The sequence below is a fragment of the Octodon degus genome, unplaced genomic scaffold (assembly GCF_000260255.1).
Source record: "Octodon degus isolate 3935 unplaced genomic scaffold, OctDeg1.0 scaffold00026, whole genome shotgun sequence".
In the NCBI taxonomy this organism is placed as follows: domain Eukaryota; kingdom Metazoa; phylum Chordata; class Mammalia; order Rodentia; family Octodontidae; genus Octodon; species Octodon degus.
In genome coordinates this window covers 16,875,845-16,892,208 of record NW_004524602.1, presented here as the reverse complement: position 1 = coordinate 16,892,208, position 16,364 = coordinate 16,875,845, and the positions used below count along the sequence as shown (strand labels likewise).

Below are 16,364 nucleotides of genomic sequence, written 5' to 3'. Positions count from 1 at the left end.
AAAGCTTTCCTTTAGGGCAGTGCTAGTGAGCCTATGGGAGGATGTCACTAGTTTTTCTTTCAGGACAAAAGATGTCAATGTCTGAGTTGTTTTCTCTAAACTAAAACCTCAGTATCCAGATTGCATTGCAGTGCTGGTGCTTTTCAGTGAGTGAGCTGAGTTGCAGTTCGGTGCTGGTCTCTAAAGGTTTGTGGCCCTGCTATGTAGTTAGTCATCATCTACACAACCGTCACTGATAAAATAGCAATGCCGTGAGACACAAAATGCATCAAGGGTAAGAAAGGCAGGGCCAGTGACATAGCTCAGCGGACAGAGCACTTGCTTAGGTAAGCACAGGGGCCAGGCTTCATTCCTGGCAACACATACCACCCAGCACCAGCCCTGCCCCCAGGCACGTTGAACCAGCTATGGAGTCAGGGCATGGTGGCGGACGCCTGTAATCCCAGCATTAGAGAGGCAGAAATCAGGAAGATCACTAGGAGTCTGAGCTGTATAGTGAGACCCTGAGCGTGCGCACGTGCACACGCGCACACACAACTTAAAATTTTTTTTTTTTAAAAAGGGAGGAAAGGTAATGGGCGGGAAACTGTCTCTGTGATCAGGACAGCACTCTCCAGGACAGGCAGTCAGAATGCTTTCTGAAGGGAGACACAAATCCACCTTGGAAGGCATACAAAACTCAGCCGGGCGTGGTGACACACACCTATAAGCCCAGAACTCAGGAGGCTGAGGCAGGAAGATTCACATGCAGGCAGGTGGGCTAGATAGGTTCAAGAACAGCCTGACCTTCAGGTGAATGAGACATTAGGAACAAAGGTATAAAGAAAAAGGAATACACATGATGTGATCAGAGAAGTCTGCAGAGGTTCTTGAAAACTAAACGAAATTTTTCAGAATTAAAACACTAGAAAACAAGAATGTTTTAAAGAAAAAAATGTTCAGAAAAAAAGTGGTATCTCAAAACTTATTTAAAAAAATGAATAACCACTAATTGCGCATGTCCACATCCCAGGGTCTGGGATTAATCTTTATACCAATCTAGCAAGGTATGACAATCTGAGTCAAGCTTTACCTGCTGTAATAGAGGTGAATGCCTGAGGAATAAATGACAACTTTTGACAGGAGTGATTTTAGGGCCCAGAATATAGCTCAGTGGCACACATATCTGTCTGATAAGGGCAAGGTATTGAGTTCGATTCCCGATACCAAAAAAAGTCATGTTAACAGGGATAGCAGGAAGCTTTGTGGCATCATGTCACAAAGTTTGGACTTTGGAATCAGGTAAATTAAGTATTTATAAAGTTAGGATAAAATTGCTAATATTCACTTTGAAATAATTATAAATGTGTAAGTCACAGATTAAATATATTAAGCAACACACATGTACTAAAACTAAACCAAAAAAATAAAAAATAAAAATACCTAAGTAGGCAAGGGCCTGAGTTCAATCCCTGGTTCCATGAAACAAAACAAAACAAAACAAACAAAAATACATAAGTAAATCAACCTAAATAATGGTGATATAATCAAACAGAGCAGACCTACTATAAGGAGGGATAGAGATGTCATGCAGTGGGCTAAAATTCTGTCATCTAATTAAACATTTAAATAAAAATAACACTATAACTTGGGCACTAATTTATTCATCCTTAGTGGGATACATCCTGAAGGGAAAAATGTCATAAATTATTTTCAGTACACTGGCAAGCAGTGTATTAAATTATTTTCAGTACACTGGCAAATAGTGCTATTATTACCCTAAGACAACTGGATGTGAATATATGTACAGTGAGATAAAGGAAATCATTAACTTGGAAGCATCCACATAACTAAAAATCCCTTTTTTTTTGAGACAGGGTCTCATTATTTGTAGTTCAGGGCAACCTTGAACTCACTATGTAAGGTTGGCCTCGAACTCACAGCTGTCCCTCTGCCTTGGCTTCTGTGGTGTACAATCACCCCTGGCTGAAAATTCGTTTTGTCTTAAAAGTAACGACAGAAACAAAGCAAAAAACCTCCAACTCTTGCTCTACATATTGAAAAGGCCTAGAAACAATGAGCAATAAACACTGTGACTACCAAGACTGTGACGAAATTATCACTCGTCACTAAAAGGAATAATGTCTAACACAGGTTTGGAAGAGGAAAATGGAACACCTGTACAAACCAGAAGTCAAAGGAATAAATCAGATTACAAAAAAGTCATATGCAAGGGCTGGGGAGATAGCTCAATGGCATAGGCACCTTCCTGGCAAGCACATGGTCCTGAGTTCAATCCCCAGTACGGGGGTGGGGGGAATCATATGGAAAGGACTTAACATCAAACAGGCTATTACTAGCTAAAGACAAATGAACATGAAATATAAATATCTCCAACCCATGAGTTCAAAGTGAAACTAGGAGGGAAAAAATTTAAAAGCTCAATGATCACCACACCTGTATCCCAGCTCAGGCAGGAAAATCACCGGGCTAGAAAACGAGTTCAAGGCTTGCCTGGATTGCACAGTGCAAACCTGACTCAAAACCAACTGACCAATCCCAAATCACCTCAGTGGTGATCACTCTTAGAAGTTCTAGCAGAACCAACTCATGAAATGTGGCGTTAACGAGAAGAATCACACACACACTTTTATTCTCATTTGTGGGGGGGTTTTTTGTTTTGTTTTGAGACAAGAGCTTAGTTCAACCTGGCCTCAAACTCGACCTTAGTCCAAACAAGTCTCCTGCCTCTGCTTCTCTAGAGCTGGGATTATTGGCCTGTGCCACGGTTCCTGGCTTCGGCTTTCTTTTATAATCAATACTAGTGGGTAACCAAAGAGATGGGAGGGAGTTTCTCTTGTAGAAACACCCCAGTGAGTGAAGAAAGCAACAATGGATGTGTCAGCACCCGGAAGCCCAGCCTCCATGCACCCTCACAACACAGAAATGAAAGCGCCTCACACCCTCTGGGGAGCACACTGACACACACAGCGGGAGTGCAGTCAGGGAAGGCTGGACACTGCAGCAGGAGCTGGCAAGTGACACCAGATGCCTGCCTGCTTTAGAGATAGCTTTACCGGGACACAGCCATGCCTGCTTGCTTAGGCATTGTTAATGGCTGCTTTCACAGACAGTGACAGAGCTGAGCAGTTGTGACAAAGACCAGATGGCCCAAAAACGCGGAAGCATTTACTACCTGGGCCTTTAAGAAAAACTGCCAACGTATACTCTACCAGGTAAACAATTAAGAGAGGGGAAAAATAAACTGGAGTGGAAAATTTACACATTAAAAAGAGACCTAGGGGTGGGGAGATGGCTCAGTAGAATAAGCACTTCCCTGACAAGCACAAGGGTCTGAGTTCAATCCCCGGTTCCGCAAAAAAATAAAAATAGACCTAATGCCAGGTGTGGTGGTGCACACCTGTAACCCCAGCACTCAGGAGGCGGGGGCAGGAGGGTCATTGCAAGTTCAAGACCAGCCTGAGCTACAAAGTGAGCTCAAGAACAGCCTGAACTGCACAGTGAGACCCTGTCTCAGAGAGAGAGAGAGAGAGAGAGAGAGAGAGAGAGAGAGAGAGAGAGAGAGAGAGAGAGAGAGAGAGAGAAAGTAGAATCTAGATACATCTGTATGTGTGTGTTTTTGGTTTTGTTCTTTTTTTCCATTTTATGTATTTGTTACAGAGTCTCAGTACACAGCCTGGACTCATACTGATCCTCCTGTTTTCAGCCTTTCCAGCACTGGGATTGCAGGCCTGCGCCACCACACCCCTACTGTTGGCTCAGCAGGCCCCAGGGGGCAGGGCCAGTGACATTTGTGTTTCTACTCAGCATTTTCTATAAGAGAAAAAAGGTCATTTTACTTAAAGGTATCCATTCTTTAAGATATTTTTTCCATCCATTTAAAAAACAAGGACACTTCATGAAGTCTTAGGTGCTTGCAAAGGCTCTGAAGAACTCAACACTCCCTTTTTGCCAATGGGTAATCTAGTGAAGCACTCTGAAATCTTTCTTACAATGAAAACAAAAATTCAGGCACCTGGGGACAAGACCGGTGACAGGCTGGAGAGATGGCTCAGTGGTCTAAAGCACCTACTTGAAACAAGCTTGGCAAAGCATACGGACCGCGGTTCGATCCCCCAGCACCACATGCCAGCCAGCCCCGCCCCCTGGTGGGCTGAGCTGGCCACACACACACAATAAATAAATGTAATAAAAATAAATAATTTAAAAAAAAGACCGGTGACAGCCCTGCAGACTTTCACAATGCTGGCATTTCCCTCCTGAGCATGGCAAATGATCTGAAATATTCCATGCCTTCTAGAAATGTCATTTCTCCACTGCTAAGAGCAGGAAGGGACCGCTTCCTAGCACCAGTAAACAAGGCAGTGCTAGTTAATGCTCCAGTGTGGAAACAACTGGCCTAGTCACTAGCTTTACTGAAACTAGTAAATGAAAGAACTTGTTTCTAAGCACAGCACTTAAAGAGGGCACATGAACAAGTGGCTCTTGAGAACAGAAATAAGAAAGGGACAAAGAACAATTTTTAAAACTGTAAATTTTGGGCCAGTGAGATAGCTCAGTGGTCTATGGCACCTGCTTAGGCAAGCACAGGGACAGGGACTACAGTTTGATCCCTGGCACACATGCCACACCAGCCCTGCCCCAAGCAGGCTGAGCCAGCCATAAAAGAAAACAAAAAAACTGCAAATGTTGATGCTAGGCACACGGTTCACACCTATATTCCCAGCACATGCCAGACTGAAGCAGGAGGATCGCCACGAGCTTGAGTCTAGCCTGGCATACAAAGCGAGACTCTTAAAACCCACCAGATTTTGAGTTATGTCTCTTCACAGCATCTGTGCATCACAATTTAAAATATTCTCTATGAATATCACATATACTAAATAAACCTTGCCAGACTACAGCGCAGCCAATCGCTTTTATTCTAAACTCAACCTAGTAATGTTAAAACTAACTACAGTTTAAATAAAGCTGTGGGATGGGGGTGGTGGCCATGCATCTGTAATTCTAGCACTCGAGAGGAGGCCGAGGCAAGAGGGTGGCTGTTTTAGGCCAGCCTTGTGCACATGAGTGCGAGGCCAGCCTAAAGCACACAACCAAACCCTATACCAAGCAAAAACAAACACAAGAAAATAAAGCTTTGAAGCACTCAGGAGGCTGAGGCAGGAAGATTAGCATGACTTCAAAGCCAGCCTGAACTGCGAGATCCTGTCACCAGAGACAGAGAGCCAGACCAAATAAAGCTTTGAAACTGCTAAAAAATTATACATATTATACAGAACCAAGACAGCACAGTGATTACTGTAACATCTTTTCTTTTGTAACATCTTAAAAGACTGTGCTGGTTTACAGAAAGGACAGTCATTCAATCCTGAAAATGAGAGGAACCTCCTAACTCCCAGTTACCTTGCTGGCAAAAGACATTTCAGCTGTCAATAGTTGAAATACCTGCATATAGCATGAAAGTAACTCAGTATGGAACTTAAGGCCATTCTATGAAATCACAAAGTCAAAGTAAGATTCCTTTTCTAAGCAATCCCTCCCACCCACAACATTCAACTTGTAGGACTAAATGTCAACTTACTTGGGCTGTTAGAAAGGTATCATCTTCACCTTCTTGAGCTTCAATTTCCTAAGTAAAAGGGTATACAATAGCTTTGCTTTACAAAATATCTGGGAAACACAAAAATCCTTTTATGTTTAATCCTGATTATCATTTGCCTTATGTTTTGATTCTGTGAGTACTAAATCACCCAAGAATTTAGACTATATTTTCTAGGCCAACATAAAAATCAGTCACACCGCCACAGAATTAGAAAGGTGTGGAGCCTCTCAGTCTTTAGGTCACTGGAAGCGTGAGTCCCAGCAGCACTGCCTGCCCTAACCCTCCAGCTCTGTTAAGCTGTGCTAACATTTGAAAGCAGAGCAAACAGTCTACTTCAAAGATCAGATTCGACTCACTGCTTTAAAGTTAAACTTTCATGAGTAATTTCCCACCTTTGATAATTTAGAAAGGCAGATTAAAGTGGCTTTTTATTTTATACTTTCCGAAATAGCAAAAGGGGACCAGCCACCAAATAATGCTGGCAAAAGCAGAGTGAAATTGGTACACTCATTCACAGCATAAGGAAAACCCTAAGTACACAGAATTATAGCAAAGGCTAGTACATACAAAGAAAGCAGTCTAATAAATTATGTACACATAACGTGTAGATTATGAGATGATATGTGAAAGTAAAAAGAGAGTAACAACTAACTACTATAAAAATGTATACATATGTGAGATATGCAAAACTTTTTTAAAAATCACCTTAGGTGATTCTGAGTAGTTCTGAGTAATTTATAAGCAACTTAAAAAAATTTTTTTTAATTCTGAGACTTCCAAATTGAACTAGGAAAAAAAACTTTTCATAATTTAAAACTTAATGTATCTGTGTCATGTTTTAACAAAACTGGCTAAAGACCTGACTTTCGATGTCCTCTTTTTCTATATCTTCTACTGCTTCTGCCTCTATTAATTCATGAGCTCTCTTGTTCTCTTCAGCAGAAAGTAACTCCTTGGAATGCACATTTTCTTCTTCATTTTCACCAAATTCTTCAGAATCCTTTATTTCGTCACTTTCATCTTGCTCATGTGCCTCTTGATTCTCCAATTCACAGTCCTTTTAATGGTAAGAAAATTTGGTACAACTAGAGGCAAAATAGGGTAGCTATCCACCAAACGTTTTTGGTAACTTACATCTCTAAATGTATCAAATCTGATCATATCTTGATATACCCAAGTTAAAGTTAAATTGCTTTACCTTACCTGTTAACCGTGTCTTTTAAAACAGTCTAACACCGATATTGTGAAAGTATGAGTCTGAACTCTCCAATCTCCCACACTGAAATGCATGCTAATTGAGCTGCTATTAGAGACATTCTTATGTTTCAATTATGTAATGTTTATTAAGCCAATATTTATAGGTACTGATTTTAGGAGCCTTCCAGAAAATATGACCTCAAAGAAACAATTTGATTTCTCCACACACCTTAGTTTCTTTGTTTTGTCTTTCTGAGACAGGGTTTACTTACTATGCAGTTAAGGCTGGCTTTGAGCTCACTTTGTAGCCCAGGCTGGCCTCGAACTCGCAATGATCCTTCTGCCTCAGCCTCTGGAGTGCTGGGATTACAAGCACCACAGTTTTACTTAAGTTTAAAGTCCCTAGAAGTCTTATGTTAAAACATGAAATTTACTTGTAGTTAATAAGGAATTCCCAACGGCTTCATCAATGTTCTTGAGAAAAATACACAAGCACTAATTTAAACGTGTTTGTTTGGAAATCTGTCACTGTGCCACAACATAAGCAAGGGAAATATGGTTGGGATTAGCTCTGTGAAGGAAGCTCCGTGTGACCATCTAAGCTTGTAAATATATGATATTCAGTGCAAGCAAGCCCAGCGATCTGCTTAGTTTCTTCTTTCAGTGACTGCAGAGCTGAAAGCCATGAACCTTCCTTCACCATTCTCATAGAAAACCCAGGTCCCAGCAGTTTTAAGAAAAGACTCTGGGTCAGTGAGAGCAAAGTACAGAGACAGGACTATTAATCACTGACAGCAGCCACTGCAGAGGGCAGACCCGTGGCAAGGGGGCCTGGGGCTGCTTTGGTGTGGCAACCCCGAGACCAGGGTGCCCTTGTGGGCCACGCCTATCTGGGGACCAGGAGGCTGAGAGGAACTGGTGACTATGTGACTGCAGGACAGCAGCAAAATAGCAAGGAGAGGCCGGGGAGATGGCTCAGTGGAAAAAGCACTTCCCTGGCAAGTGCAAGGGCCTGAGTTCAATCCCCGGTTGGGGGGGCGGGGGGGGAATAGCAAGGAGCAGCCGCCAAGGGAGCTTCGTCTCCTCTCAGCCGCCAACTCCAGTCAGTCTCCACTTACCTGCAAAAACAAATTTTAAGCTATTCATGTATTTAGGCAATAGGTGATGTGTACCCATCGCTACTGCATAAATTCCAAAACTAGACAAGAAAAATAAATTTGCTTAATTTCTATCAAACATATATGCTGATACTTCCATAGTAAGAACATACAGTGAAGACAGTCAAGTTACATCTTTTAAAAAGTTCTTTGCTCTTTGCTCTCCCAAGCATCACAAGACATGTGCGCTTGTGGGCCACTCCTATCTGGGGACCAGATAGGAGTTAATATTTGTTACTAATAACACAAAAGTACCCTTCCTGACACAGATGTGAGCCAGTAGTAATATTCTCAGGGCAGGCAGGTAGTTCTCCTGTAACATTCAAAATGACTAACAACCTCACGAAGTGAAAAACTCAAAGATATTTGAAAATTAAAGGCCTCTTTATCAAGTTACAATCCAACTTGTGGATAACTTCTGCCTAATTACACACTTACTAGTGAGGACAACTGTGTACAGTAGCAGATCTAATGCAAGACACGCCACAAGGTATCCCGGAGTCCAGAAGAACAAACTGGAGGAGCTTGAAAAGGCTAATCCAAAGCTGGGCAAAGGCATATAATCATGAATTGTAATGGAAACTGCTGAAAATTATCTGCTTTCAAGGTGGGCACCTCAACTAAATGCTCCTTTCTCAAGGGAACTGTGGTTATGACATGGGGTGTGGGGAGGGGTTCAGAACAAGGAAGGAGCAAAGGGGTGCGTGGAGGGACACTGGCTGCCTCCTGGAAGATACCGTGACATAACCATGGAGGTAAAATGCACGTGATGTGTGAAGAACAATGCTCCTTGGGTAACACAACTACCACAGTGCTTTCACAGTAACAAAAAGTAAATTTCATTACAATCAAAGCCAAGTATAACGAAAGGGGACTCATCCACATCTGCAGTACAGCCAAAAAAAAAAAAAAAATTCTGTCATGGCTATCATTTTTTATTTTATGAAAGAGGATCTTGTTACACAGTTCAGGCTGGCCTCCAACTCACTATGTAGCCCAGGCTGGCCTCCAACTCAGTGATCCTCCTGCCACAGCCTCCCAAGAGCTGGGATTACAGGCATGCGCCACCACACCTAGTGGATTATCTTTAAAAGGCAAAAAAGTTTCTTACTCTGATTGTTAACTGTAATTTTCCCATTTTAAGGTCTTAAACTGATCTGAGTCCTGTTTATGTACAAAAGTTAAACCGAACAAGATTAAAAAATTATCAATCTTCTTTGTGATAGCACCCTGTGTAATAACTACCGTATCAACTGTCTGTAGCTGTTTCTCTGACCTTTATGTCTCAAACTTAAAGGCCTGGACAGGTTATGTTCAGCTTTATGTCTCATCTAATTGAAGAAACAGGTATTTATTAGGTTTCTCAGTGATGGAAGTTAATGGTGGTGGCCGTAAGCACCAAGCCTCTGGGACTTAACCTACACGTTTCCATCATTCAAGTTACGGGACAGAAGGCAGCATTACAGCAGGCATCAACATCTTGACCTGAGTAGGGAACACTTTACCTTGACAAAAGTGTCGTCTTCTACAGAAGCATCTCCACTCAACTCATCTGCTTCTTGTTTTTTACCTATGAAAGAAGGAATAATGGGCTAACAACCAATATTTGAATACTTTCAGAGCAAAAAGCATTCCACGTTACTCGAGATACCACTCCCCACGCAAATCACCTGACCAAGCTAACACCAACCGCTGGTTCCCCACCTGGCCACGGCTACAGGCAGACAAACCCCTTCGGTAGCCATGCCGTGCTGTGCCGTCTCACAGAGACACGTGCCAGCGAGCCTCCCCTGAACCCACCAGTACCACTGCTGCAGGGCTGTGCCCTCATCACAGCACTCCCCAGGACAGCAATGCCTTTCCAGGCACTGGCCCACCCACCATGGGGTGGAGGTCACGGCGCACAGCCCCCCTCCTCTCCAAGCTTCCTCTGTCCCCAGACCTCAGCCAAGAGACACAAACATAGACAGTCTCGTCTCTCTCTTTCTGTACCTCTGCATTCCTCGGAATGGAACCCAAGACCTCACTGAGCTATATCCCTACATTTTCTTCTAGTATTTTTTATTTGAGACAGGCTTTCAGTAACTCACTAAGCTGCCTAGGCTGAGCACAAGCCTGAAGCCCTGCCTCAGTGTCCCTGAGGGCTGGGACTACAGGTGTGCCTCCCTCAGCCTGACTCCTGGCTCAGAGATGCTGCTGTGCTAATCTTCTCCCCACAGGGTCTGCATCAACCATGCTGCTCACTTAACATAATGACAGATCTGGTTCAAGGAAGCCAAAACTACTTCAGAATTAAAACTGTGCATCTCTCTAGAGGGCTGTCAAAACAGTGTGTACTTTTATTTAATTCTACCTTTCTATGCCCCCCCCCAAAAAAAAAACAACTGTTACCATCTTTCAGATGGACTTGACCTTCATCTTGCAAGCTTTGAAAACTGGTGTAACCTTAAAACTGCTGCTCACAGCCAGGCATGGTGGCATATGCCTGCAATTCCAGCTCTTGGGAGGCTGAGGCAGGAGGATGCCTGATCTCAGGAGGCTTAGATGAGGCCAGCCTGGGCTAAAAAGTGAGTTCAAGGCCAGCCTGAACTACATAATGAGACCCTGTCTCAAAAAATAAAAAAATAAAAATACAACGTTATTCACTTTTTTTTCTTTTTTCCAGACAGGGTTCACTATGCAGTTCAGGCTGGCCTTGAACTCACTATGTATAGCCCAGGCTGGTTTTGAGCTTGCAGCAATCCTCCTGCCTCAGCCTCCCAAGAGCTGGGATTATGGGTTGCGCCACCACACTCCACAGCTATTCACGTTTTAAAGGTTTCTTGTAAGCCACTGCTAAAAAGCTTCTATCTTCCACCTAGCCTTCCAAACCCTATTAAAGAACCTGTACTATGTACGTAAAGGGGATGTGCATGTAATATGGCTCAGTGGTGAAGTTTGCCTAGCCACACACAAGGCTGCGGGTTTCAACCTCAGTATTGTAAAAACCAAGAACTCCTGTAAATGTATCAGAAATGCTATAAAAAAGCACAGCTGCTAAAAAGCTGTTTGAAACTTTTTAAAAAGGGCTTTTTAAAATTTCTTTTGAAACATGAATCAGTGTTCTTCCTGAGGCCAACTAATGAAATGACAAAGGTGTTACCCAGGCCCAACCTCTAGTGACCCCTTGGCAGAGAGTTTAACTGTCTGTGTAAATGTTTAAAAACCAAGTGAAGAGATCCCCTCCTTCCTCTCTAGGTTCCTCGAGGCTCTCTCACCCACTCCCACCTTACAACCCTTCCCAGCATTGAGCAGCAGAGTGTGAACAGGGCACAACCAGGGCTTCCAGGCATGCGAAACAGGAGATTGTGATAGCGCACCTGACAGCTTGTAAGAGCCCTGGAAAATGCAGTGTGCAGCTGCAGGCAGCATGGACTTTCACTGAGAATGCTGGAGTTTACATTCCAGGGAAAACAATTCTAGCATACCACACCCTAATTTTAAAATTACTGTTGGGGCTGGGGAGATGGGGGCTGGGGAGATGGCTCAGTGGAATAAGTGCTTCCCAGGCAAGCACAAGGGCCTGAGTTCAATCCCCGGTTCTGCAAAATAAATAAAAAAAAAAAAGTCTTGGGGCTGGTGAGATGGCTCAGTGGTCTAAAGCACCTTCTGAGAACAAGCTTAGCAAAGCACAGGGACCGCGGTTCAATCCCCCAGCACCACATGCCAGCCAGCCCCGCCCCCTGTTGGGCTGAGCTGGCCACACACACACACACACACACACATAAATAAATAAATAAATAAAATAAAAAATAAAAAGCCACCCAAAGACCTAGGTGCCAACCCAGAAAAAAAAAAAAAATCTTGATTCTGGGGCCAGGGAGATGACTCAGTGGAATAAGTGCTTCCCTGGCAAGCGCAAGGGCCAGAGTTCAATCCCTGGTTCTGCCAAAAAAAAAAAAAAAAAAGTCTTGGGGCTGGTGAGATGGCTCAGTGGTCTAAAGCACCTTCTGAGAACAAGCTTAGCAAAGCACAGGGACCGCGGTTCAATCCCCCAGCACCACATGCCAGCCAGCCCCGCCCCCTGTTGGGCTGAGCTGACCACACACACACACACACACACACACATAAATAAATAAAATAAAAAATAAAAAGCCACCCAAAGACCTAGGTGCCAACCCAGAAAAAAAAAAAAATCTTGATTCTGGGGCCAGGGAGATAGCTCAGCTGTCTAAGCGCCTGCCTGGCAAGCACAAGGACCCAGGTTCCATCCCCAATACTACACATTGGGCCAGCTTGAAGCAGGCCATGCTGGCCAACAAAACTGGCGTGATGGTGCACACCTGTAAGCCCAGCACTGGAGAGGCTGAGACAAAAGGATCACTATGAGTCCAAGCTGTGCAGTGAGATCCTGCACCAAATAAATAAATAAATATTTAAAAAATCTTGATCCTTCTGTCTACTGGATAACCCACCGAGGACAGTTTTGGGGAGAACTCCTTCAGATCACTCACAAACGCTAATCCCTTACTTATAATTAAGAATTGCTTTATAATTTGCAAAGCACTTTCTTTTTTTCTAAAGACACAACTGATTTTATTGACCTGTGGTACACAGCACAGGAAAGTAAGCCTAAAGGTTAAACAGTGTGCCCCAAGTCAGCAAACCTCATGTCAAGAATGAGGGGAGCATTGTGGCAGGGAAGCTGTCCTGATTCTCTGGGGCTGCTGGCTTTGCAACCCACTTTCCTGACGGGGCAGGGGCAGTGGGCCCCAGCTCCCTGGGCTACCTCTGAAGCGCAATCTCAGACATGCACGCACTGAAACTCAAGGGGAATTCATGTGTATATGAAACACATGCTGCACCTATGCTATTCCATGAACTCAACATAAAACAAAACAGTTTCACAGCAGCATGACCTATCCAAGTGACATGTATCTAACATAAATGAAGATTATGAACTGACCTCCCTTACATTGTACCTATGGCTTTACCTGCACTAATTTACATAGTATTTCCTACTCCCTCATTAAAGAGATTTTAGAAATGAAGTACTGTAAAATATTATTGTTTACATTCTAAAACCCCCTGAAAACCAAAACCTCTAATGACACTCCTAAATCTACCCCACAACATTTTTTTTTTGGGGAGGGGGTCTTTTTGAGACAGGGTCTCCCTACACAACTCGGCTCAGGCTGGCCTTGAGCTCATTTTGTGGCCCAGATCCATCTCTAACTCTCAGTGATCCTCCTGCTTCAGCTTCCCTAGTGCTGGAATTACAGGCATGCACCACCATGCCCAGCTTTTTTTTTTTTTTTTTTTGGTACCAAGAATGGACTAAGAACCTCACACTTGTGAGGCAGGTGCTGTGCTACTGAGCTGTAACCCCGGCCCTGCCCACTACACCTTTTTTTTTTTCTCAAATTTTTTTTAATTTAGTGTGTGTGTGTGTGTGTGTGTGTGTGTGTGTGTGTCCAGCTCAGCCCACCAGGGGGCGCAGCTGGCTGGCATGTGGTGCTGGGGGATCGAACCGTGGTCCCTGTGCTTTGCCAAGCTTGTTCCAAGTAGGTGCTTTAGACCACTGAGCCATCTCTCCAGCCCCCCACTACACCTTATGACCTACTTAAAAGGTATTATTCCTGTAAGGAGTGGTTAGCCCAGGCAATTCAGAGATGCTATCTCTAAAATGACAGCTGCTTGCTCCATGGTGAATTCCCCTCACATTAATGTACTTAATGGAAAAACAAATTACACCTCAGCAGCAAAAACTATCACTGTTCACTGCTCCTGCTTAAGTGACTTCCAGGGCCCAGCACTAGGAACACTTCACACATTAACATACTTATTTTATCTTCATAACTACTCTGAAACAATTATCCTCATTTCACAAAAGAGAAAATAGAGGCTCTGAAGGTTTATCAAGATCATAAACCTAATAAATTGAAACTCATGTCTGTTTCCACTCCTGGAAAACAGGAGCTCAGTGTATCAGTTGCATTATCCCTTCTGCTGTAAGAAGAAGCTTCATGCCACACTTAAAAAATTTACTTTTTGGTGTTTTGAGACAGGGTGTCACTATGTAGGTCAGGCTGGTCTGAGCTCACCATGTAGGCCAGGATGGCCTCCAACTTGTGGTGATCCTCCTGCCTCAGCATCCTGCTTGCCGGTATTACAGGCTTGAGCCACCATGCCCAGCTCTACATCTACACAATTCAGGGCCAGGGATTTGGCTCAGCAGTACAAGCTCTTCCTGGCAAGTGAAAGGTTCTGAGTTTGATTCTTGGTACCAAAAATCAACCAACCAAAAAAACAAACAAAATTTCAAACCACAGGACTCCAGAGAAATGCAGGAACTTGTCCAAGACACACAGGCAACAAGTGACAGAGGAAGGAAAAGTTTAACTTGGCTGTTCCATACTGTTACTAAAGGTCCTATAACATTGAAAGCATTATTCAATGCTGTCAGCTCATCGACTTAAAACCCATGAAGACAAGAGTTTGAAACATCTCAGTTTTGAGACAGGATTAATAACCTAATAGGTACACAATATTTAAGAAAACCCCAATTTACTCAAACACAGTGGCACACATGCACAGTTGTAACCCCAGTTACTTGGAAGACTGAGATAGGAGGATCACACACTAGAAGCTAAGCTGGGAAACTTCTTTTTTAAATGTATTTTGTACAGGGTCTACAGCATCTACAGGGTCTCACTACATAGATCGGACTCATGGTGATTCTCCTGTTTTCAGCCTCCCTAGGGCTGGAATTACACATGTGTGCCACCACACCCAGTCTCAGTCACCTGCTCAGCAAGCCTCCGGAGTGAGCTATCTGGCTGGCCCTAGACTGGGAAGACTTTCAAAAATAAAAAGGGCTGGGCAATGCATATAGCTCAGTGTCACTGAATCGGACTGCCAGGGCTGAAAAAACAGAAAGAAGCCAGGTGTGGTGCCACACGCCTGTGATTCCCGCACTTCACAGGCCGAGGGGAGTTCCAGGCCATCCTAAGCCATATCACTATGTGGTTCAAGGTCAGCCTGAACTATATGGTGAGAACTTCTCTCAAAAAAAAAAAAAAAAAAAAAAAAAAAAGAGGATTTGAAAGGAAGATAGGTAAATGGGGGGAAAAAAAACGGGCTAGCAAGATAGCTCAGTGGCAGAAAAATTGCCCAAGACAGCTCAGTGGTCTAAAGCACCTACTTAGAATGGCACAGAGGACCGTGGTTCAATCCCCAGCACCACATGCATTGCCAGCCCCGTCCTCAGGGCAGGGCTGAGCCAACCAAAAAAAAAAAACAAAACCACAAAATGTTCTGAGTTCAATCTCTAGTACCACAAAAAAAATAAATAAATAAATAAATAAATAAAAAATCAAATTATATCACGTACAGATACAAATCCTCTTATGATGAATGTGATCATTATGCATATCTAAAATGTACCAATAAAATGACTGAAAAAAAATAAAGCAAGGCCAGGGAGATAGTTCCCAGGCACAGTGCCTTCCCGGCAAGTGCAAGGCCCTGAATTTAATTCCTGGAACTCCAAAATAAATATAGTGCCTGTGTGGAAAAAAATAAAGCTGCAGCCCTATTTGATTAGGGCCCATAGGAAAAAAGAAGGAAAAGAAAAAGCAATCAACCAATCCTATAATTTTATACTACCTTTCTTCAATTATTTTTCTTTTCTTTTTGGAGGCAAAGTTTCACTAACTTGCAATGATCTTCCTGCCTTAGCCTCTCAAGGACTTAGATTACAGGAATGCGCCACCACACCTGACTCTTCAGTTGTTTTCTAATGTATAACTTTGGGCTTAACACAATTAAATTAATGTTTTTGTTTTCTGTAGTGGGAATCACTCAGTTCAATCAAACTCAAACTCACCAGACAGAGGCTATGTTACTATATATATTAATCTTGCCCCTATGCAACTGAGTTATAAAGCAGTATTTTTCTTCCTTTGTGAAGAAGTATTACCCCTCCCATAAACAAATGTATTTCATTTTTAAACAGTAAAAGCTATCACATGTATCATCCAGAACCCAGAACAACACTATACAGCCAGCAGACACTCAAGCACTGTACTTGTTCACCTCATACATGGAATCAGCCCTATCAGGTCCAAGGTCTAGACTTCTATTAGGACATGGTAAGAGGTAACACCAGCCAGGTATGATGAGGCATGCCTGTAATACCAGCTCTCAGGAGGCTGAGACAAGAGGTTTGCTGTGAGATCCAGGCTAGCCTGGGCTACAGAGTGAGTTTAAAGCCTGTCTAAACTACACAGATCCTATCTCAAAAAAAAAAAAAAAACTTAGCACTGTTGTTTCAAGGTGCACCCACTTTGCTACAAAGGACTAAACTTTACCCTTTTTATAAATGAAAACAAGTGACAAGAAAAACAAAATGCCACAGGACTGTC

The 16,364-nt window shown here is 43.1% G+C and overlaps 1 protein-coding gene across 1 annotated transcript in view; it reads right to left on the bottom strand.

Moving 5' to 3' along the window:
* The window catches only part of Sltm (SAFB like transcription modulator), a 50,344-nt gene that overhangs the window by 25,596 nt on the left and 8,384 nt on the right, over positions 1-16,364 (bottom strand). Inside the window, exons 3-5 of the mRNA XM_023712471.1 lie at positions 9,465-9,529; positions 6,465-6,662; positions 5,585-5,632 (exon numbers count right to left, since the gene is read on the bottom strand). Of these exons, the coding sequence (XP_023568239.1) occupies positions 5,585-5,632; positions 6,465-6,662; positions 9,465-9,529 (311 nt within the window). The remainder of the gene's footprint in view (positions 1-5,584; positions 5,633-6,464; positions 6,663-9,464; positions 9,530-16,364) is intronic.